This window comes from Hetaerina americana, unplaced genomic scaffold (genome assembly GCF_022747635.1).
Source record: "Hetaerina americana unplaced genomic scaffold, ioHetAmer1.1.p SCAF_44, whole genome shotgun sequence".
NCBI classification, from domain to species: Eukaryota; Metazoa; Arthropoda; class Insecta; order Odonata; family Calopterygidae; genus Hetaerina; species Hetaerina americana.
The window spans coordinates 389,905-412,411 of NW_027287030.1; the positions used below are offsets into that span (position 1 = coordinate 389,905).

A 22,507-nucleotide genomic window follows, 5' to 3' on the forward strand; every position below is an offset into this window, starting at 1 on the left:
AGTTAAATAACTCCTGTTGTTGAGCTCGCCTTCGTGGTTTTTGAATAAATATAAATGTATTAATATAATCCTTGTCGGCTACATATTGATCGAAAACTTTTGAAATTATGAGAGACATACTATATTTAACTCTCGTGCGCGTACATTCCTTAGTATCTTAGTTATCTCTAATTTTTTCGGTCTCTTGCGTTCGATTTTGTCTGTACGATTGTTTGATTTTGTTTTGGCACCGTGCGAGGGAATAACGAATAATTAATTCAATCTGTCTGTGCGGCGGTGTCTATCTCTCTCTTATGGGAATCTACCAATGCAATTTAGTGCCATAATAATACCCTCTGTGTCGGAAGAATACTCGGGTGCCCTGTGCATTCCTAAAAATCTTTTAGTCTTGCCTTCTCTCTTCGTGGATCAAGAGACCCCCAGTCTAAATTCCTCCAACATGCCCGTGACGCTTATCTTAGCAATTTTTAACAGATTAATTCCTCTGAAAGCTTCTTTTGTATTAATGTTTTCAAATTCCTTCACTAACGTTTTCTCCCAAGGATCTCAAATAATGGCCGCGTATTTGGTCTAACTTAAGCCTAATGCAAATCTAACTCTCTCTCTTACATTTCGTTGAACTTTCCTGCATTCCTTGTCTAATTAAAAATTGTTTCTTTTCGGTCAATCCTCCAATTCCTCTAAATGTGTTTGAAAGTGCTACCTCGTGAAAGGGTTTTAATTTCTTTGTTTGGCTGTGGATTTATTTTTTATAATTATAGGATGTTTAGTTCGTGAGTTAAATTTACACTTTTAGCGTTAAGTTCTCCCTTAATGACGACCTCTCAGTATTACTCGGGTTTTCACCGCGTCCGTTGGTTTGAATAGGCCAACATTTCCGCCAGCATTCGCAGCTGACGACCAATCCGCCAGGGCAACGACGTGATAAGTTGACCCGTATGAAGGCCTCGAAAATTGCATCAATCTAGCTAACTTCGAATTCCAGACGCCAGCTGGAAATTTGCCCGATGCGATGTCTTTTGCGATGAAAACAACACGAGATATCTGCAGTGAGCCCATCGACTCCAATTCAGCGGAAAATCTCAGAAAGAACATTCTTCTTCAGTATTTGATTCAATCATGTGATGAAAACATTGCATTGCTTACGTTTGTTCGAGTTGTTCACGTTTAGAACCCCACTCCTTGGATCTTGTCCGTCCGATGAACGTCTTTGCTCATCTGCAAGTCCTTCTGAATGGCAATACATCGGAAGTGATCCTTCGGGAGATGGTGGGGGGGGGGACGTAAAGGTGCATCTGTTTATTTTCGCGCCGTGGCTTGGAGACCCTGGAGGAGACGGAGCGTCCGATCGTGGTCCAGCTTAGGAGAGGGGAAGAAGATGCTACCCTCCCTTCCCCTTAACCCGCCGTTCTCGATCCTTTCTCGTCTCACATAATGGCGTCCCGTCCCTCCTTGTGCCTCGCGGCATCCGTTGTTAATCCTCCCCTCTTGCGGCCAAACGAGGAACCAGTATAGACAGCAGCGGAGTGTTCTTTTTGTTGGGGGCCTGTATGTACAAATGTCGACGGACGACAAGCGGAAATTGTCCCTTCCGAAGGGACTCCGCGAGCTATATCCACTTATTCCATTTCTAGATGCCTTTTATGGACCATCGTCGTTCAATGGAGAGTTGTCGGCTATTATTTCGAAGGTTCAGGCGCCGAGTTTTAAGATAATTCGTCGACCCCAATTCCCCGCCAAATGCCGATGTAGTCAAGACTGTTTCAATGGTTAATGACAATTTTTTCGTTCGTTTTTATAGCCTCCAGTTAATTGCGTTTTTGGTGTATGGACATATTTGCCATCTTGATTTCGAAGAAATCGATTTAATCGGTCATTCCATGCCTACATTGACAACATGGCACGATACATGCGGAATGTACGCCTTGTGATGCGTATTTTTTTCTTGTTCTTCCACCGGGAACGGTAGTGTTGGGAAGAATGCTGGGAAAGCGAGGCAATGGGATAGAAAAGGGTACGAATCCTGGAATGAAACTAAGGGAGGTAGAAAGGATGCAGAGCTGAAGGCTGTAGTGTACAATTGAGTTGAAAGATATCTTGTGTCGTGTTAGATGTGAATGGCTTATGAGCGCTGTAGTATTTTATACTTTATTATTCATAGTATACTGTAGTATTCATTTTAAAATTTATACTTTAGTACGTAGGGACAATATCCTTCGAAAACCTACCAGAACCCTGTTGACTACTGCTAATAATAAAAAAATAAATTTAATAACAATTTGTTACAATTTAATCTAAGTGCTGTATAAAATGTTTTTCAGGCGGATAACTTGTCTTCTGTAGATTGGAATGTAATATCCTCAACTTCTGCTAGTTATTCTAAACGCATTCACAAATCTTAAAGACTATATTTTTTTATAAAAATCATAGTTTACGAGAATCTTATAATTTTGCCTCGGGTATACATAATTTGAAGAAGGGAGGGCAAGGATATTTTTTAAGGATATTTTGCATCTCGATAGTTAAGGTTTTGGGAGTTCATTAGTGTGTATTAGTGTCAGGATCTAATGCCAGTGCCAGGATATTTATAATAGTTCGTCAACAAAATCGAGAAAGATGTCGGGGAATAAGGAATCAATAAAATGAGTGAGCTGTATGCGGGGCGTAACTTGTATACGGAGAATCGCGTCTGAATGGGGAAAGTGGGGTGACAAAAAGTGGGATTTTTGCAGAGATAATGGATTCTTCTGAGGGGAGCTCTGCAGTTCACCCCAGAGATGGGGGGGGGTTGAAAGGGGAGGGTTTGAAAGAGAAATGACTGGAAGTTTCGTTCGGGGGGTCAAGGGGGAGGGAAGGGGAGTATGTCGGCTGCGTAGCGGGGCTTCCGGAGGTTCGCGTCGCCCCTGTTATGTCGTCGGGGTGTCTCCCCCAGAGCTTCCGAAGTCGTCACGCTTGGTCAGATAAGGGAGAGAGAAATGGGAATGTGTTTGGAGTGCCCCCACCCCTTTCTCTCTCTCTCTCTCTCTCTCTCTCTCTCCTTTTTTTAAACTGCCCTTTCACATCTCTTAGCTCTTTACCAGACTTCGGTCATTTCGCCACCACCGACCCTTTCGTTCCCGACCGGAATTTATAAAGCACACTCTCGTCTTTCTCCCCATCGAATATTAAAATCGACGACCAGATTTGATCGTCCGTAAAAAGTAAATGAAAAAAACTCCATGATTCCTAATGGTTTGTGTCGACGATCCCAAATCCTTTTGAGTCTTGCAGTCCGATTGGATCAGTTCCGGATGTTATTGGACTCCCTCTTGACTTTGAACGGTTATTTTCATATATCTAGTGCAATGAGGCGCAATTTGTATGCTTATATTACTAATGGAAGGAAATACTTGCGTCTATGTATGTGAATGACAACAGTGTTGTTTCCAGGGAAGTGTGTTTGATATTCCGCGGAGGGAGAGATTTATAGACGAAAGATCTTCTCTCAAGCTTAACAGGCCGATTTACATGATGGTTATTCCAGAAAATCAAATCATTACTGATATCAGCATGACAAATATTGGAAGTGAACTTGGTGCTAAGTCCTGGATTAACCCTCCAACACGATCCAATCCTTCCTCCAACATTTGCGCATTCCTTGACGCTTTTGTTCCGTGTTTCCGTCGACTTCAGCTAATACCGCTCTCACACGTCACTTATTTAATTCGCACGAATATACAAAAGAAAGATACTTGGAAATTCACAACAGCAGCAACATTTTTATGAGCATTGGTCTTATGCCCCGAGTTAGCGGAATCGGCTCCAGAGATTTTGAGTTAAAACCTTTGTTTAAATATTATGATTCCCTAACGTCGTGTAATGAATAATTATCTAGTGGAAAAGTATTATCATTATTGTATTCAAATACTTCAATGCTAAATAATGTAACGACGTCTGCTCTACGTAGGGCTGAAGTGTGTATCGATGTTATTTAGGGTTTAAGGTGGCATTTTGAAAATCTGGGGGCAAAGGTCGGTATATTCTCTTATCCGATAACTGTAATGGTAATCTCTGGCATCATAATCTCGATCATAATATAACCCTACTTGTCTTAATATAATCACAAACTTTGTGTTGCAGAATTACATAGAAGTATTCATATCTTTATTTAAAATGGACCTAGAGCATTCATTCAATCATCTTTGGAAAGGAAACGGATTTAAATATAACTTTTTTTGAATGTATATTTTTCGTTTTTGTGAAATGTCATAAGTTAATAGCTTTTCACGTGAGGGGGTATCGACATGGTGCGGGGGCTAACGTACTGGCTTCCCACCCAGAGGACCTTGGTTCAAATCCCGGTGTCGGTGTTGAATATTTTTCAGAGGTATCTCGATCCCTACTCAAGGTGCTTTGTGGAGAGCACTTTGAGTGAGTACGCCGTCCGTCGGATGGGACGTTAAGCGGCGGACCCCTTGTCGTCTTTCGTAAAGAGTAGGCTAATGCCTAAGCCGGGTTTCTCTCCACCCTTCATCCTTTCCTGTCCATCCCCTATGGCGCAAATGACCTCAGCTGTCGGTCGCCTCCCCTAAATACTGCTACTACTACTTTTCACGTGAGAGTAAACTATTATTTTCAGGGTATCATCTTGAAAATTTTAAGTAGTTGACGGGAGAAATCCACATTTTTGTAATCATTCGTATTTAATGAAATGCACAATAGTCCGTCTGACAATCTCAGACGCTGCCTTTGCCTAAAATTAAATATCTTTGGGGAAATCAAAAAACAAATCTGCTCAATAAAATGTTCGCGCGGCCGTAACTAAGGGTTTTGCGAGCATATGTTCGGAAGGGAAAATATGTCCAAAAATCACGTCCACTGTCCAGAAGTGTATCACTTTCCGCTGTAAAACCCTTGTATATTTACGCTAATATCAGCGCACTACCTACTGTTAAGTTCGCTTTTGGTAAAACCTACTAATTTTTACCCCTGCAGTATATTCCCTTGCCCTTCCGTATTAACACGTGATGTTTAAAGACGCAGGTGATCACAGAGGTCGATATCCTCCCAAGTTACTACGTAACGTTACGCTATAATATATGCTGTCGTGTAGTGGATATTGCTTACGTTGGCTGCGCAGGTATTATGCGAAGAGTTGATGATTGCAAAGCTCCGTGAGCTGAGTTGAAGTTGAACCATTCGCTTGTTCGTGGTGAGGACGATTGCGTGTGTCAGTTGGCATCGAATATCTCGATTTGTATTGTTCTTCAATCGGGAAGTTGGCGTCGTCGGTTAGGTCACCGTTCAGGTTTCTTTCACCTCCCCCTCCTCCCATTTCCCTCACCTCTCTCCCTCTAATTATTCTCGGGGCACACACCCAACTCTGTTATCTTGCGAGTCTTTTGTATTTACGTACGGAATTAGGTAGACATACGAGGGTAGGCTAAAAAACGAATGCACACATGCTTGTAGACCACAAACAAAATTAATTTAAGAAGCACTACTGAATGAATGTGGAATGTAACATTCCCTTTCAACACGCATGGGCAGGTTTGAGGTCGTAACATTCATCCAGTGTATTTTGAGAAGCGGAAGTATGAGTACGTGTTCTAGTGCTATGTCAACGCGAGTTAAACAGCGTGAATTAAAAAGTGACTCCTACTGAGATTCATCATCGTTTAAAGGCTGTTTATGGTGACGAATCCGTGATGGGTCTATTGTAAATCAATGGGTAGTAAAATGTCGTGGTTGCGAGCTTGGAAAAGCCATCATTGTTGATGAAACACGCAGTGGACGTCCGATCAATGCCACATACGATAAACATCGCAAACTCCTCGAAGATTTGATTTGAAATGACTGGCGTATCCCTCAAAAGCGCATCGCAAACTATATTGGTCGTGTTTGTCGTGCTAAAGGCAGCCTGGCGCCAATAATCTTGCAACATGACAACGCTCGTCCACACACCTCGCGCGTAATTGAAGAGGCTTTGCGAAACCTGAAATTTGAACCGATTCCACACCCTCCTTATTTCCCTCGATCTTGCGCCTTGCGATTTTTATGTTTTCCCTCAACTCAAGAGGCACCTTAAGGTTAATCATTACACCTCGGACGATTAGGTGAAAGTAGGTGTCAATTCCTGGATTCGAGAAAAGTCGGAAGAGTTTTTCAGTGACGGGAATGAGAAAACTAGTTACACGTTGGGAGAAATGTGTTAGCTTTAACGGTGACTATAATGAAAAATAAATGTATGATTTTGAAACTTAAGAATTGTACTTTAATGTACTCTTTTGCCCGATCTCGCCATTTGTTTTTGTTTGTGGTCTACAAGGATGTGTGCATTACTTTTCAGCCTACCCTCGTACACGCGATTTTTCCGTCAGATCTGTCCGAAAGAAATCAAATTGTCTGATAATACTTGTCGTAAGCGTATTATGCCAGCTGGATCACAGATCGCATTTGGCTCAATTTGACAATCCAAATCTCGCGTCGAACACACACTTAGAAATCCGATCGAATGCATTTGATTTGACACTCGACCACCAGGCTCCACAGTTATAAATTTCAAGAGGGAGTTAGAACAAATTTGGCATAGCGACAAGTAAATAAAATGAGTTAGGTATGTTTACAGTCCTTCAGAACCCTAGCAACGGAGTATCCGAGCATGTTTTGGCCATTTAGCTAAAATATTTAGCTAAAAAAACTTGTAGCTATAAAATAAAGAAACAACACACCTATTTACGTTGCATTTTTTCAATTAACATAAAGTTTTATTGCATTGCTATGTGTGTGTGGCGTTCGGTTTTCATAGCTCTCTTCGCCGTCTTCCTATCCCGGATCTATAGATTTCCCTCTCTACCCGCAGTCGTTCTTCGAGATGTCTTTCTGAAACGTTTCGGTCGATTTCTTAGTGCCACCTGCGTCTGGGTGGGCGGCCTCTTTTCCTTTCTCATTCTGTTTTCCAGTGCAGTACTTGCTTGTTCAATATCCCTTCTTTCGTTCGCAGCACCTGACCGTGCCATTCTTCAAGTTGTTTCGTTTGGTTCTCACACGATAATGAATTCGATTCATGCGCGGTTTGACGATTGATTTAATTTCGATCCTGTTTTTTATTCCAGAAATAACGACTGACTCACTCCAAAAATCCAACCATGTAGCATCTTGACATCTTTACATTCCTTTCATTCAGTTTCCAGACTTCTCTTCTAATTGTCATTATCGTTCTTAGGCAAATGCATTCTTTGAACTTGTTAATGCGCGTTCCATCTTCATAGTTCAAATCGTGATGCTATTCACTGTAATACTGCTCTAAATTTATCGTGAAATAATTCTTTTTTTTTGTGTGGAAAAGTGTGATGAATCTTTTGATTCTTCAATATTTAATCCTTCAACCATATCAAGGCAAAAAAAACACTGAACCTTATGAGAGATCTTTGGTGGAATATATTAGTGTCCCCGCTTTATTAAATAATTTCCGATTCTGTTTCCCTTTTAAATAAATGAGACAAACCCCTTGCCAAAAATTTTCATCTCAGAAGAGCACAGAGCTACAGAGTGCGGCAACATAACTTCCTTTTTTGAAAGCGTTTTGCGTTTGAAAATAGGAAGTTATTTTACCGCACCCTGTACAATGCATCGTTTGGAGTAATTGGAGGAACTAGCAATTATTTTTATTTATTTTAGTCTCGTACCTCTCAGTACTATTCACAGAAGTACTGGTTTACCTTTTACTATAGCGTTTCCTCCTTAAATACATACGTATTCCTAATTTGTCATCATGATACGAATTTTATTATGTTTATAATCCGAGGACATTACTTTGTGGAAGATGTTATTTTTTGAAGGAAGGAACCAAATTTTTTAAATGCAGTTTACGCGCGCGGAATGTTCGAGAAAGTTCAAAGTTAGCTGAATTAATTATTATAATAACGAGTTATTGCCTTTGCCTCTGACAACCTGCTCCTTTGCACTGCTCTAAGAATTGTTTCGCCATTGACGGCCATCCTCCATCACGTAAGTTAAAGTTCGTTGAAATATCCGGCGTAAGATTCCAGGACAAAGCGAGACGGGTTGGACATCTGTTTCTAAATTGAGTGATAAATGAAATAATCTGCCCAAGAGGTCAACCCCCCCGCCCCCCCCCTCCTAGATGGGACAAGCGGCAGGCATTTCGCCCATTGAGGCCTCTTGTGGCGCAATTAGAAAGTTGGGAGAAATTTCTCATTCGCCCGAATTGCCGACGTACTTAATCCTCGTTTTCTTCGTTCAGTCTTGTTTTGCTTTTTTAGTTGTTTCGGGAGTAAGGGTAAGAAAACAAACAGTTCCTCATTTTTTACGCATCGCGGACTTAGCCTCTTACTAAAATTACGGCTGTTGCAACTCCCATACACGTATAGGTACGTTCGTCTTTGGTCAAAGTGGTGTCACGATATTTTCCTACCTTTTCCCATCTAGACCTGACATGCATCTTGGATTATTATTGTTATTGGTAATCTAGCGGTTAAGGTAGGTTGTGGATAGACGCAAGCTACCAATTGGTTATGTGAAAATTGCCTTGCCTCTCCCAACAAAACACAACCCAACACCCTACCCTACAATTAACTCCTCTTCAATTCCGAATACTTCCTCACTCCTTTCATTCCGTCCAATTTCCCCCCCCCCCCGCCATGCCTATCACTTCCTCATTTGTTTTCCTATCAGTCCACTTCACCTTCTCCATTCTTCTCCACACCCACATTTCAAAAGCCTCCACTCTACGTCTATCCTCCTGCTTCAATGACCACGTTTCCGCGCCGTACATAGATAGCTATGCTCCATATCAAAGTTCCGACGAGCCTTTTCTAAATACCAATACAGAAAGTCCCTGCTATCGATTTCCGCCTCTTTATGGTTTTTTTTACATTTTGGTTAAATGAAATAAATTTCCTGTTAATGAATAACTGATAGTAGCACTTTTCAACTTGATAAAATTTATTTTACGACCGGGTTTCGATGTATTACATCATCATCATCAGGTCCTGACGATGATGTAATACATAGAAACCCGGTCATAAAATAAAAATGCTATCAAGTGGAAAAGTGCTGCTATCAGTTATTCATTATGTTCGACTTCCACCACATCACACCTACTGAAGCTACTCAATTTGTAAATTTCCTGTACTAGAATTTAACTTTTACGGTAAATTTTATGGTTCGGTAGTTTAATTCTTCCGTCGTATTTCATCATTAAGTACGCAGTGTGCGGTTCGGGTCAGCAATTCGAGATTTGGTCAGTCTTTTATAGACAAATATGCAATGGTGGGGATGTTAGGAGAATGATCGCTTTCGCGGCTGAAGAAATGTACCAAGAAGAAGGGAACGGATGACAGAACTCTTTTAAGTAAAGACGTGAAGAAAAGATAGCAAAACCTTTAAAATATGTAGCGTAGCACTTGTATTGGCCAGAAACCCTGTCTCTTGAGGCTAGAAAGTGAGCGTACGAGTATAGGGGTTTAGATGTGGGGGTTGGGAGAAATGGAAAAAATAAATTTGACAGAGAGGAAGACAAAAGATGAAGTTTAAAATATGGTGGACGAAGAGGGGTATTTACTGGGGGGAATCTGAAAAAGGCGGATAAAGTGAATGGAGAGAAAATTCTAGAAGGAATGGCATGCTGAAGAAGGCGAGTGGTAGAAGAGAGAGTACGTTTGGTACATGGGGTGGAGGAGGAGGAAGGAAGAGGGTAGGTAGATCAATGACGACAGCATGAAGGAAGGCGGAAGTGTCGAATAAATGAATGAGGTAATAATGCAGGGTAAAGGAAGATGAAGTTCTCATGATGCGTTGTAAATAGACGTTCGGGGCCATCTAAAATGGTAGAATACGTTGAATTAAACGATATATGCTGGCGGTTCTTCGTTTACTATACTATACATGATACCCTGAAAGACACCGCTTGGGTGTGTGACAGGAGGTGATTGCACACCAGACTATATTTTGACACAAAATGCTTTTACCCCCTCGGGTCGGACGACGTCATTCTTACGTCACTGTTATCGTTCGTGGGGAAAATGACATCTTAAATCTATCTGTTCCATACTTAATCTCTCTAATTATATTAGCATAATCTCTCCTACCGTAGTACGATTGGGGTAATTATTCATTTTCAACATCAATGCTAAAGAGACCTCCTTCCAATTAATGCAAGAGCTTTAATCTGTAATTTAACCTTCCCTCCGTGAGTGATTCCCCGCCGAGCTGCTCTAATATTTTGGATACGCTACTATATTTACATTAGCAGCGTTTTAAAAATCTAGCTCCTTTCTACCCTGCACGCGATCCAATTCGGCATTTAATCCAACTTAGTGAGGATCCCATGTACTTGCAGAATATTCTAAATGTGGCCTAACCAACGACATATGACATTTCTCTTTGACCTTTTCATCACATTTACCCAGTACTCTTCTAATAAATCCTAATTTTTTGTTAGCTTGTCCACATATTGCCCGAGTGTGAAGATGAGAGATCGTGAGTGAGGGTAACGCGTAATTATTCAATCTGGTGCACACTTTCTTTTTAGCTATTCCTGATGCAGTAGTCAGCCGTCAAGTAAGCAGGCCCAGCGCAGGGGCAGACCGTGGCAAAACCCAAAGTTGCATCTAAATCTTACCCTATAAGTCGCCACGTAGGACGTGTAACAGGGGGTGTTAGGCCACTAGCCATTAGAGTAATTATTGTTCGATGTGTCGCAAATGGTCTTTCATTTATTTACTGTTGTGGTCTCGATTTTGACGTGGGGACATAGCGATTGGTTCTTCAGTCAATTGCCCTAAAACGTCTCATTGTGATATTTCGCCTATTAATATAATATTGCGGGTCTAGAATTATTCCTTCGCGTCAAAATCGAGTGGTTCGCACTTTTAGAAAAGTCAATCCTCCATTTCCACAATTTCCGCCAATTAAACCCTCCCCTTTTCAGTTAATTAGTGGTGCCTAATGCTGTGTTGCCTAAGGAACTCGTAAATATGAGTCATGTTTAACTTGAGGTTCCTAATCGGATCACGAATACCCGGGAAAAACGGGCACGTTCGTCGGGAAAAGTCGGGAATGGGAATCTAGAAAATGAGTGACCTCCCTGGGGGCGTGTCTCATTAGAGATCTTTGTAGCGTTCCACAGGAATCACGCAAAAAACAACCGGGAGTTAGTAGAGGTCGCCGGACCGACGCCGCGGTTGGGAAACAGTAAGGGGGAGGATTGACCCTTGGTGGTCGTTTTTCCTTCTATCTTGGCTGTTGCCGCGCGCCTTTATGAGCACGCGGGTCGTCCCGGAGGATTTGGCTCGATTATCCGCAAGCGACGAAGTGGTTTAGAGACACTACGCACGATGCTAACACGACGGATGTCTGGGAGCGACGGAAATTCACCAAGTACTCCCCTCATCCCTGTTGGATGGTGTAAATTCGCGTGCAGAAAATGTGTTCTCTTGCAAACCCATAAGATTAGTCCCAAAGTTATTTGAAAACTTAATGGAGAAACGTAAGAAAATGCAAATTCGTCCTGAAATCCCCATGTGATTTCAGGTGTTTAATGTCTCTCGGTAGACTCAGTAAGTTGAGTGTTCTTTAACGACGCATTTTAAAGATATCTATGTGCGTTAATCATTAACTTAAATTTCCTAGTTAATCCATACTTATATAATAGTAATATAGTGATGTCGTATACATAAATTAACTTCTGATTATCTCATTATCACTGGTAGTAATAATACTCTTCATTACCTTACCGGCGGGAGTACTCTATCCCCACGTTATGGAATCCTATACATTTAGGAATTTAAGCCTATGGCTCGTATAGCAATGTAAGTACCTTCACTTGTAGTAAACTATCGGAATGAAGTAGTATTCTCCCACTGGTGATAGGTATTGAATGCGATAAAGTTGGAGATTATTTTAGGAAAGTCCTAGCAGAAGCAAGAGAAGAGAATGTAACGCTGTTGGAGTACGACCTGAAAGTGAATGGGACTTTTTTTTATCGAGATTGTTTTCACAAGTTGTTTCTCGAACGCACGTTTCAACGTGATGCACATTCACGTATCATTTATCGCGTAGATATTAGTTGGCTCTATGTATTGGCGTGATTAATTTGTGATGTGATGACAGAAATCTTCCCTTACTTGTTCTTTGCCATGGATGGCGCAAGACGGTCGTGAGGGTTGGTGGAAAAGAAAAATGAGTTTTACGTGATAACCGGGGAGAGATAGAGAGAGAGAGTCGGAGATACGTCAAGTCTGCCCCTCTTTAATCAGTCGGCATAATTCCTTTCCTGCCGCCTCAGCTGCTGTGAATCATTTGTACGCGAGGAGTGCATCTTTCCTTGGACGAGTTCCGCAAACGACGCAATGCCCCACGTGTATGCTGCCCGCCGTTGTTGAATCTCCACCATTGTTTACCCGCCATTACCAAAGCACGTGTTGGGCGCGAATGCACACTGCGCTCCCCCAAACCTCCTCTTGATCGTTTGATGCGAATGAAAACAGCACGTGTGATCTCGTCATGTGCTTTCGTTTTAACGAAAATGACCGCATTTGTCATGTTTTGTGATGGCATCGTTTCTGCTCCTGCGCAAAGGAAATATTAATCTCTATTAAAGTTGAGGTCTCGACAGACGGATGAATATTTCATGCTCGAGGAAATCGTACTTGCTAAAATTTCACCAGAAGAGGTGTTGATGAAATGACAATGGAAGAGAAAGGGGTCAAAAGTCGCAATAATAAATGAGATTATTTTCATGGTGGCAGTAAAATGGCAGCGGTTCACTCTTTTCTAAATGCTTTGGATGTGTCAAGTGTTAAAAATCATTTAATTAAGTTTATTTCTTTGGGATTCTATGCATCACAATAAGGTGAATATCGACTTATTTTATTCTTTTGATGTGTGGAATAAGATGTCGTAGTCATAACTTCGCAATCTTGACTTGTTTCAATCAGAGGTCAGTGGTGTGTTTTGGTGAAAACCATTATTTTATTTTCCTTTTCTTGGCGGGAATATCCACGCAGGTGGTGAAAGGCTATTGAGTTGTCGAGACATTGGTTTTCACTGAATTAATTAAATGTCATTTCAGAAGATAAAAAATGTCCACGCGTGGGGTAATTGGTATCCATGCAAGGACGCAAATGTGTCTTGAATACGAAGCGTTCGGGATTAATTTGCAGACTCAAGTGCCAAGAACACGCCCATGAAATGAAGCCATTACTCTGGTTTTAAATTCTTCTTCAATTACCTTTATAGAATAACCCTCGCGCATGCGAACAGCAAATACCTCTAATCTATAGCATACATCTTTTTTTCTATATTACCGATTCACGAGGAAAAACTACGCTTACGGCTCAATAAACAACTCGGAATGCGCTTATGTTCAATTTAATGGCTACCCTATAAAAATGTTCACGTTTGTTCTTCAGAATTCCATTGTAAACTGGAGACAATTAAAATTTATTGTCATTTCTGTGGACATTTATTAATTCCATCAATGGATATCAATCGTTAAGGAAGAACGGAATGGATTGTTTATCTAATTTTTTTGTTGTTAAGCATGCAGGATTCTTAAGCATTTGTGAAGTAATCAATCATGGTAAATAAATGGGCTCACAAGACTTCGTCGCGGTGTTTTTTTCGTTTGTTGTTTGTTTCGTATCAATGCAAAACGGTTGGGGCGTGCCGATATAGCTTTACCGAGATTATCGATCGATGTCTTCGTATTTATCGGATTGTTTTATGATTTGTTTTTGACAACCACAAAGATAATCACATCCGCTGTAAAAGGTTAAGGTGGGAAATGGAAGGTTAGGATTAGAGAGGAGTTTTGCCATCCTTCTCCATTCATTGATTTCTAACATATGGGGCGCTTAGACGACGATGGTTAGTCACCATTCAATCTGATATTGAGATTACAGCGAGAGGCCGTCGATCCTCGCATGGCCAGGGCCGCATTATGGGGCATCTGGCGTAAAATCGGAATGGTGCAAGAATTTCAGATTAGAATGAAACTTGCAAAAATGAAAAGTTATGAAATTTTGGAGATAAAAAAGAGGAGGTTTTGGTTTTAAGGGGGCGTCGATAGCTAAGGTCATTTTTAATAAAATAGGAGGAGGAATGGTGAGGCGTGAAGTATTAAATAAATGGGATCGCATTTAGGAACTCATTACAAGTCGAACAATTAAAATGTTGCGTCAAAACCTCTAATTGGCCGCACTCGTCAGAAGAATATGGGGGTCAGCTCATACCATCATTCCTCCCAAAGAACCCCTCATCCTAACCCCCAAAGCGTAAGGGTGCGCGTTTATTGTCGTCATCAGGGGTGTACGTGTGACCGCGGTGGCCAAGGGATTACTCGCTGCGCCCGAGTGTTCCCTCTCGCGAATCCTCATTACCCTCGAACCAGCATTTGGAGAGTCCGAAGTTCGGCCGCAGGAGGACGTCGTCGGTGACGGGGTAATGGTGGGTCACGACCGCTGCGAAGAGGAAGGTCAACGGGCACAGCCACCCGAAGACGTTGTAGCACAAGAACAGCTTGGTGTCGTCGAGGGGGAAGCTCTGATACCTTTATTCGAAGAGAATGGAGAATCGAATTAAAACATAAGAAGAATACAAGAGCAATTAAGAGACTCTCTTAAAGCAAAGATTGAATTTTTTTAAAAATAATTGATGTTTTCATTCAGTTTGTTTTAGGTAGAGAATACGAAAAATGGAATAAGATTTCTGGTGAATAATTGTATACATGTACCTACATAATACCCCGCAAGCCTATTCAAGGGCGTGTGGCGGGAGGTGTTAGGACATTAGCCTTTTTTATATACTAACTATGCCGTTTTGCATGTGTGTGTGTGGATGCGAGGTCTGTCCAATAAATACGGGAACTGAGGCCATAAAAACTTTAATTTGTAAAATTTAGTCTACATCGATTTTGTCCCCTTCAAAGAGTACTCTCCATTCGTTGCTATGCACTTATTCCATCTTCTCTATTCCACTGTTTAAAGCACCCTTGGAAGTCCTCGGCAGTTAGGCTTTTTTCGTTTTCTCGTCGTTTCTTGCTTTATTGTGTCCACATCTTCCCAGTGGTGTCCCATCGTCACATTTTTGAATTTTGGGGATAGGAAACAGTCGAAGCGGGCGAGATCTGGCAAATAAGGAGGATGGCGATTGAATTTTTTACCAGAAATTGGCGAACAATCAATGTTGAATGTGCCAAGTGCATTGTAATGGTGAAGGATCCATCCATCATGTTCGGTTAAAATAGGGCGCACTGTTGATTTTCCTAAATTCAGTTCATCGACTATCATTCGGACGGTTTTTGGACAATCGGTGAGGACAAGGGACCGCACACGATCAATGTTGTCCTCAACACAGGTGGTTGAAGGTCGTCCCGGCCCTGCATCATCCGCGGCCGCCTTGTCGGACATCTTTAAAACGCTTAATCCACTTGAATACACGGATGTTTTCTTAAGAGCCTTATCGCCTTAAACAGCTGTCAACATTTCAGTCATTTCTTAATAACTTTTACCGCACTTCACCAAAAAACTTAATGTCAATTCGTTGCTCCGTGATTACGTCAAATTCCACTTTCGACAAGAAGTAAAAACAACAACAGAAGCTAACATAACTGGCACCACACGCACAGCTCGACGATCCGCCAAGAACAGACTGGGTCTCAGGCGACTAGCGCCGCTAGTGGAAGGGCCTATAGTCCTGTATATCGATCGGCAATGAGATGTTGAAGACTGTGATGGAGGGGATAATGTTAGACAAACCTGGAAAGGGCGGGAATAGAATAGGGGTGTTGGAGTTTTCCAAATGTTACTTTTTGGATTAGAAGTGTAGCAGTGGTTTCATCTTTATTTTTTTTAATGATTGTGTGTCGTGATGGGGACATTGTGTGCCTGATTCTTTCAATGTTGGTGTCCATCTCGCTTGTTGTTTCCCGGTGGTACAACCTACTGATATAATTTAGCGTGAAACTGGGACAAAACCGGGAATGAAACTCAAGGAAGCTTATGGTGGTATAACTTAATGGTAGCTCGGGTGTTTTTGTGTGTCCCAAGTTGTTTCGGGAGGGTAGAGAAGATGTTAAAGACGCCGAACGTCTAGGACGCCCGAAAATCCGCAGGCAGCGGTGTGTGGACGCACAAGGGTGCTACTTCGAAGACTTTTAGCTGAATGTATCAATTCTGGCAATAATTATTTTTTATCGAATCATTCCTACCACTTTTGGGAGAGACCTTTTATTCAAAGTGACTCATAAAAGTGACTCGTGATTGTAGTCTTCTCTGTCGCTCAGCACGAGTCAGATGTTTAGCGTATCCCTCTTGCTCCCTTCGCTTTGAATTCATTGTGATTGGACGATCAATGCTGGTTCAAAAGGCTTTGGACCTGTCCTTTGATAATTTGACTCTTAGGATGTCCTCTACTCGCCGTTCCACTTCGTTTGTTTGTTTGCTGTGTGTGTGTGTTACTCCGTCGCGTACCCTCGCAAATCCGAACAGAATTTAAATAAATATTTTGGCAATCCTATGGTGTAAAATTCCTCGTCCAATGGCTTTGTTTGGCCATTATTTTATTTACTCACCCCTCCCAAGGAGAACGGTCTTTGAGACAAATGGAGACGAATTTTCTCTTGTGGCCGTGATTTTTTGAAACTACGCCTGGGAACGAGTGTGTTTCAGTCGACCAATGAGTGAATTTTCGCAATCGATTGGGATAAAACGTGCATTCAGTATCGTCTGCCATCTTTTCACGAGCCCTGCTTTCCTGAGGCTCTCAGGTAATAAATACGTGGGCCGTTCAAAAAGTCCTTGAGGAAAATGTAGATAATCAAATTATTTTGGGTATATTTGTTATTTTTTTCCAAATAATCTCCTTTTTCACACTTTTTCCAAGCGTTTCTTCATTTCTTTTCAAGTCCTCCAATAGGTGAGATTTCGGAAGGACCTAACAAAAGAGGCATCTGTGTTGGCTATTTCCTTCTCTTTCGACGTGAATTCGTATTTCGCCGAGACCTTTTTACGAAGTTTGGGATTTAAAAAATTCACTAGTGGCCAAATATGGTGAATACAGTGTACGTTATCATAACTAGAACTTCAATTCCTTAATTTTCGTTATCGAAACTAAGGAGGTGTGCACCAGCGCATTATCTTGACGGGAAATAATTTTTTAATTTGACAAATGAGAACGTTTTTTCTTAATTTATTCCCATAACCGGTGCAATAACCACGCATAATACTCGTCGTTTATCGTTTGTCCTTTTTTGCAAGTAATGGATTCAGATGAATCCATGTGTATTCGATAAAACCATGGCCATCGTTTCGTCGGACGATTTAGCCGTCTTCGCTTTCTTCGGAGCCGAATCGCCTTTAGAAATCCACACTGTTTCCACTCTTCTTTTGTTTACTGGGTGTAGCAGTTTGTCCATGTTTCGTCCATAATGATAGGTATCGACGAAGAGACTAGTCAGGATTGCGACGGAATAGCGCTAAACTATCCTCGGAATCGACCACACGATTGCGTTTATTCACCCCTGAGAGCAAACACGGCACCCATTTCGTCAAAACGCTTTTCACATCTAATTTTTCGTGCAAAATTGAAAACGTTGTACCCTGTGATACGCATGCCTGTGGACTCAACTATGTATTTTGCGCGACCTTCGAATCGCCGATCACTCAAAGCCTAATCTTGATTTTTCCCGGTTGAGGAAATATTTTTACTCTTGTGATCCGTTCGATTCCGCCTTCCCCACCTCTATTGTGTTCGTCCTTTATATGTGTTCCTATCCCTTTTCCTTATATCTGTTTCTGTATATATGAGTATTTATTCGCCGTTTGGCGGGATTTCGTGTTTGAATATGTATTTGGCCAATGTGGCTCATCTCTTTCTTCTGGCTATGCGTGCCACGAAACGCACTGTTCCTTTCCTGTATGATGTTGTATGAATTCTAACCCACTGTCCTTTCCTTTCCTTGTGTATTGTCTATTTACCCTTTGGTGGGTGAAACAGCCCCCTGACGCCATCTCTTGGCTGAAAGAATCGGGGCGCTTGGCGACATATTAGACCCACGGATCTCAGGGTAAATTGACTATCCTCGATAGCTCAAGTGGTTAAGAGCATCCGCCCGGCAAGTGGAAAGATCCGTGTTCGTGTCCCGGTTGAGGAAATATTTTTACTCTTGTGATCCGTTCGATTCCGCCTTCCCCACCTCTATTGTGTTCGTCCTTTATATGTGTTCCTATCCCTTTTCCTTATATCTGTTTCTGTTTGCGCTACATATATATATATATATATATATATATATATATATATATATATATATATATATATATATATATGTAGCGCAAACTGTTACTCCCAACTCATTGCAGCCGTATCGAACTCGCACAGTAGTATATCGTAGTTTTATCGATATAGAGTGTGACACCGCTGCAATGTCTTTTGTGTTGCGAGAATTTTAATCGAACCACTTGCCTGACTGCTTTCCAAACGTTGAACGACACGACGCTCAGCCAGAAGAAAGAAGCAAGCATCCAGAAGTACAGGTTGAATGCTGAAATTGAGGAGAGAAAAGAAATTATCGTAAATGTACATGCATAAATATATTTTATATTTTTTTTATACACGAGTTGAATAATCACCTGAAACTAATTGCACGATAATATAGATCTTCTAAATCCTTAATATGGCTCGGGGGAAAGAAATACTATCTCTGATATTTCGCATAAATAATAAATTTATTGCCACCGGTTTTATTACAGTAATATCGAAACCGATCGCAATGAATTGATATTTGTGTGGAATAGCAGAGTGTTTTTTTCCTACGCATCGTGGAAGAGTTTCACGAAGGAACGCCACCAACCATTGCATAACTTGATGTGGCCATATTTTTTGTTTGAATAAATAATTTCCTCATTATTGCACAGAATATTTTCCCCTGAATTTTTAATTGTTTGCATTCCTTTCAATCGTCATGCCGATGCATCGCAGTTAAGCATTTGCATTACATTAGGACAGACAAAAAGAATTAATCGGGAATTACAGCCTGCGAAATTTCATCGAAAATGCCCTCATTGAAGTGAGTAATCACCATGACAATACCATTAACTTATTTCCAATGGGGCTAGTGTGACATAGACAATCTCCTCCACTCTCACCCAGTAGATATTTTTTCTGCCTATGTCCATTTAAGCAAAGCGGCAGAGTGAATAATAGGGTCACAATGAAATAGAGATAAAATAACGTGATATAATTTATGGATTTAAAGTTTAAACTGGAATTTACTTCCTAGGAATAGATAGATTTCTCATTCGAGGCACGATTTTTCATAGTTTTAGTGGAGTACGGGGTGAAAATGGAGAGTTACCTCAGATCACGGTCGTCGTGGTACTTTTGAAAGTGATGTTGAATCTTTTTTGTTTTTTAATGTTTTGTTTGTTAATGCGCGCATAATGTTTTTTTTCATGCAACGGTTTTTGTCGGAGTTCCATTCGCCTTCTTCAATTGAAATGTGATCCAATTCTTTTATTCCTGCTTATTTGACATTGGGTCCAACGTGACCTTATTAGCTCATTCATATTCTTCACCCCCTCCCCCTTCTAATTTGTCGACCATCATTAACTTTTTCTTTTTTTACGGTTGAAGAGATGATTTCTTCCCAAATGAAATTATATGGTTTCTTGATAATTTCAAAGGTATACCTTATCCGCCTGGGGAAATATCGGGCCTATTTTGCTAGGTATGAATTTCGCCTCTTCGGAATCAATGTTGTGGGTTGGGTCCATTCCGAGTGACCTCTGCAATCGCCGGTACATGTAATTGTTGGCATCAAAGAATCACAGGAAAATGATGGTTACATTGAGGGTATATTCATCGGAACACCATTCGCAATCGCAATACTGTTGCTAATTATTGACTAGATAAGTGACTTGATTGCTTTAATTAATCCTTTCATTCCGGGAATTCGACAGGATTTTTTTTCGCAAGCTTGGAATTCCGATGGATCATATAATCATACATTTTCGAAATAACTTTAAATGGCAACTGTTTTAAACTTGCAATTTTCTCTCGTATTTTATCGCTGCCATGTGGACATAAGTTTCGCATATACTCATCTTCTACGTTGTCTTCCCATCGATGATTGATTAATTTCTCCATCCCTCGTCCGATTCTTTTCCCACCCTCATCTCATCGGCAGCGTCTTATCCTCTCCGGATTCGTAACCATCATCAGCGCGCGACCAGACCTGAACTTTGACCTTTTAAAACCCCTCCCTAAGTGACGTAATTTTCGCAGGCCGGTTTGCAAACTTATCTTTGCGGTAATTTTCACTTCAGCGTTCTGCTGGAAAGGGTTTTATCCAAAGTTTCATCGTTGCAGGCGTCCAAATTACTCTTTTCGTTTGAAAGGAACCGTTCTAAAGACCCTTTTGCACGAAGCGATTTATATTACCGAATCCAGAATTTTCAAAAATGTTGGTGCTAATCTCGGATGAACTCTTTTATACGGTCCAACACTCCTTACGACTTGAGCTTATCGCGCATGATCAAACTCTTTTGTTTTGTTTAATTGGTCGTGGACGTCGTTTTTGATTGAACAATAATGTTGATTGTTCAATTAAATAACAATGCTGGACCCTTTGTCCTTGGGACGTTTAGTTGGTTTCTCTGCCCCCTGTTCGGGTGGAAACGATTCTCTCACGCCAGTGAATGATTTTCAGATTTTTCGTTGATTGACAATGCGAATAAATCAAGAATCTTGACTACAGTGGTGTCTACTTCCTTCTTCACCATTTCATTCATATGGAGATTCTTTGTTACAGTAGTCAAATTGGAAAAGACAACTCACGCTAGGTTTGATGACAAACCTCCGTGGTTCGGACAATTCTGTCATTCTCGTGGTGAGTCGATTCTCTCCATCGAGAATTACACATGGTGCAACGTCATGGTCAGTTGCTGTTTTAACCAGACGTGAAAATGGATAGCGAGAATTCTATTCTTCAAAATTGAATACCGCGCATTTTCAAAATGGCGCCATTAAACTTCCCTGGCATTTAATTGTTATTAGTTTCCCGCGCCTGGAAATCCCTAAACGTTACACACAGGCACACGCACGCAACTTTGTATATATATATATATATATATATATATATATATATATATATATATATATATATATATATATATATATATATATATAGAGACGGGCACATAGAAATATTAATAATGTTTAACGACAGAAAAAGCTGGCTTTTTCAAAGAAATTCCCTAAATCAAATATCAAGAATTTTTGACAAGGAGGCAAGTTGATGTTGGGATTGGTTTTTTTGTTGCTGTTCTGATACTTGGTGGTCGTTGAAGCAAGATTATTGGCGTACTTTGGAGGCTTTCGAGAGATGTGGGTGTGGAGAAGGGTGGATAAGGTGAAATGGACTGAAAGAAAAACAAAGGAGGAAGTGCTAGGTATGGTTGGGGAGGAGAGGGGATTGTTGGGAGAAATACGCCGGAGGCTTGAAAGATGGATGTGAAGCAATTTAATTGGCGAATGATGACTGTGATTGAGGGGAGTTTGTTTGGCAAACGAGGAAGGTAGGGGAGGAAAAGGTTAGGGATGTTGAACAGAATGAAGGGAGGAAATATGCGGAATTAAAAAGTAAAGAAAAATTTATTTTTATTGTGTGTTTTCAGTTTGTCTAGCTATGCAAAGTGAAGAAATATAGCGGTAATCAGATGTGTCGATCCAAAGTTTACCTTAAACTGGAGACTACCTAGAAAAAATTGGTGAAAACTTAAAAAATTCATATGACAACTGAGAAGAAATTCCCATCGAAGAATCGGGGTATTTCTAGGTATCTAAAGGATAGCCGAGGCCCTTTAAAATGGTGACTTCGAATTAAATGGGAGCGCTCTGTATCCGCATTCCGGGGATACCGTCGTTGTTTACATCCCGTGGTCCTGTTGGCGCGCGGATTCCCTCTCTCCCTGGAGGTGTAAGTGGGATTAATTCAGTTTGGACAACTGCCTGGCGACCCAAAGTCACCCGTGACCTCCCTCCCTCCCCCTCCTACGTGTTAAATGTCTCGTTTGCGGCACGGCCCACGCACATCAGAACAATTGTGGAGCGGAAAAGAAGGGAAGTTTGCGTGTGGTCAATGGGGATTCTGTTGGATGGCCAGGGTGAGGACGTTATCGCTTTCCCTCCGTTTGACCCGACTCTGCCCCGGCGAGTGCCCTTTCTCCCAGGAGCGGGTCAAGGTTGGGCTGTACTGCGCAGTGGGCGGCTTGCCGATATCCAGGACCCGGCTTCTATCCCCGGGGACGGCTGGAATATGGCATTCACTGTCCTTTCGGCCGAATTAACTTTGATGGGGAATATTTTGACCTTGTGAAAAATTCTATACATTGCGTTCTCACGGGGATCGAGATGGTGGGGTGGCTATCGTACTGGCTTCCCACTCAGAGGGCCCGGGTTCAAATCCCGGCGGTGTTGAATATTTTTCAGAGGTATCTCGATCCCT

At 41.3% G+C, this 22,507-nt stretch overlaps 2 protein-coding genes across 2 annotated transcripts in view; one reads left to right on the forward strand and one right to left on the reverse strand.

Moving 5' to 3' along the window:
* Positions 1 to 22,507, forward strand: part of LOC139692903 (RNA helicase aquarius) — a 134,172-nt gene that overhangs the window by 39,661 nt on the left and 72,004 nt on the right. The window lies entirely within an intron of this gene.
* The window catches only part of LOC139692905 (probable G-protein coupled receptor Mth-like 3), a 71,694-nt gene that overhangs the window by 17,203 nt on the left and 31,984 nt on the right, over positions 1 to 22,507 (reverse strand). The window contains exons 3-4 of the mRNA XM_071591222.1: positions 18,466 to 18,544; positions 14,385 to 14,554 (exon numbers count right to left, since the gene is read on the reverse strand). Coding sequence (XP_071447323.1) covers positions 14,385 to 14,554; positions 18,466 to 18,544 — 249 coding nt within the window. The remainder of the gene's footprint in view (positions 1 to 14,384; positions 14,555 to 18,465; positions 18,545 to 22,507) is intronic.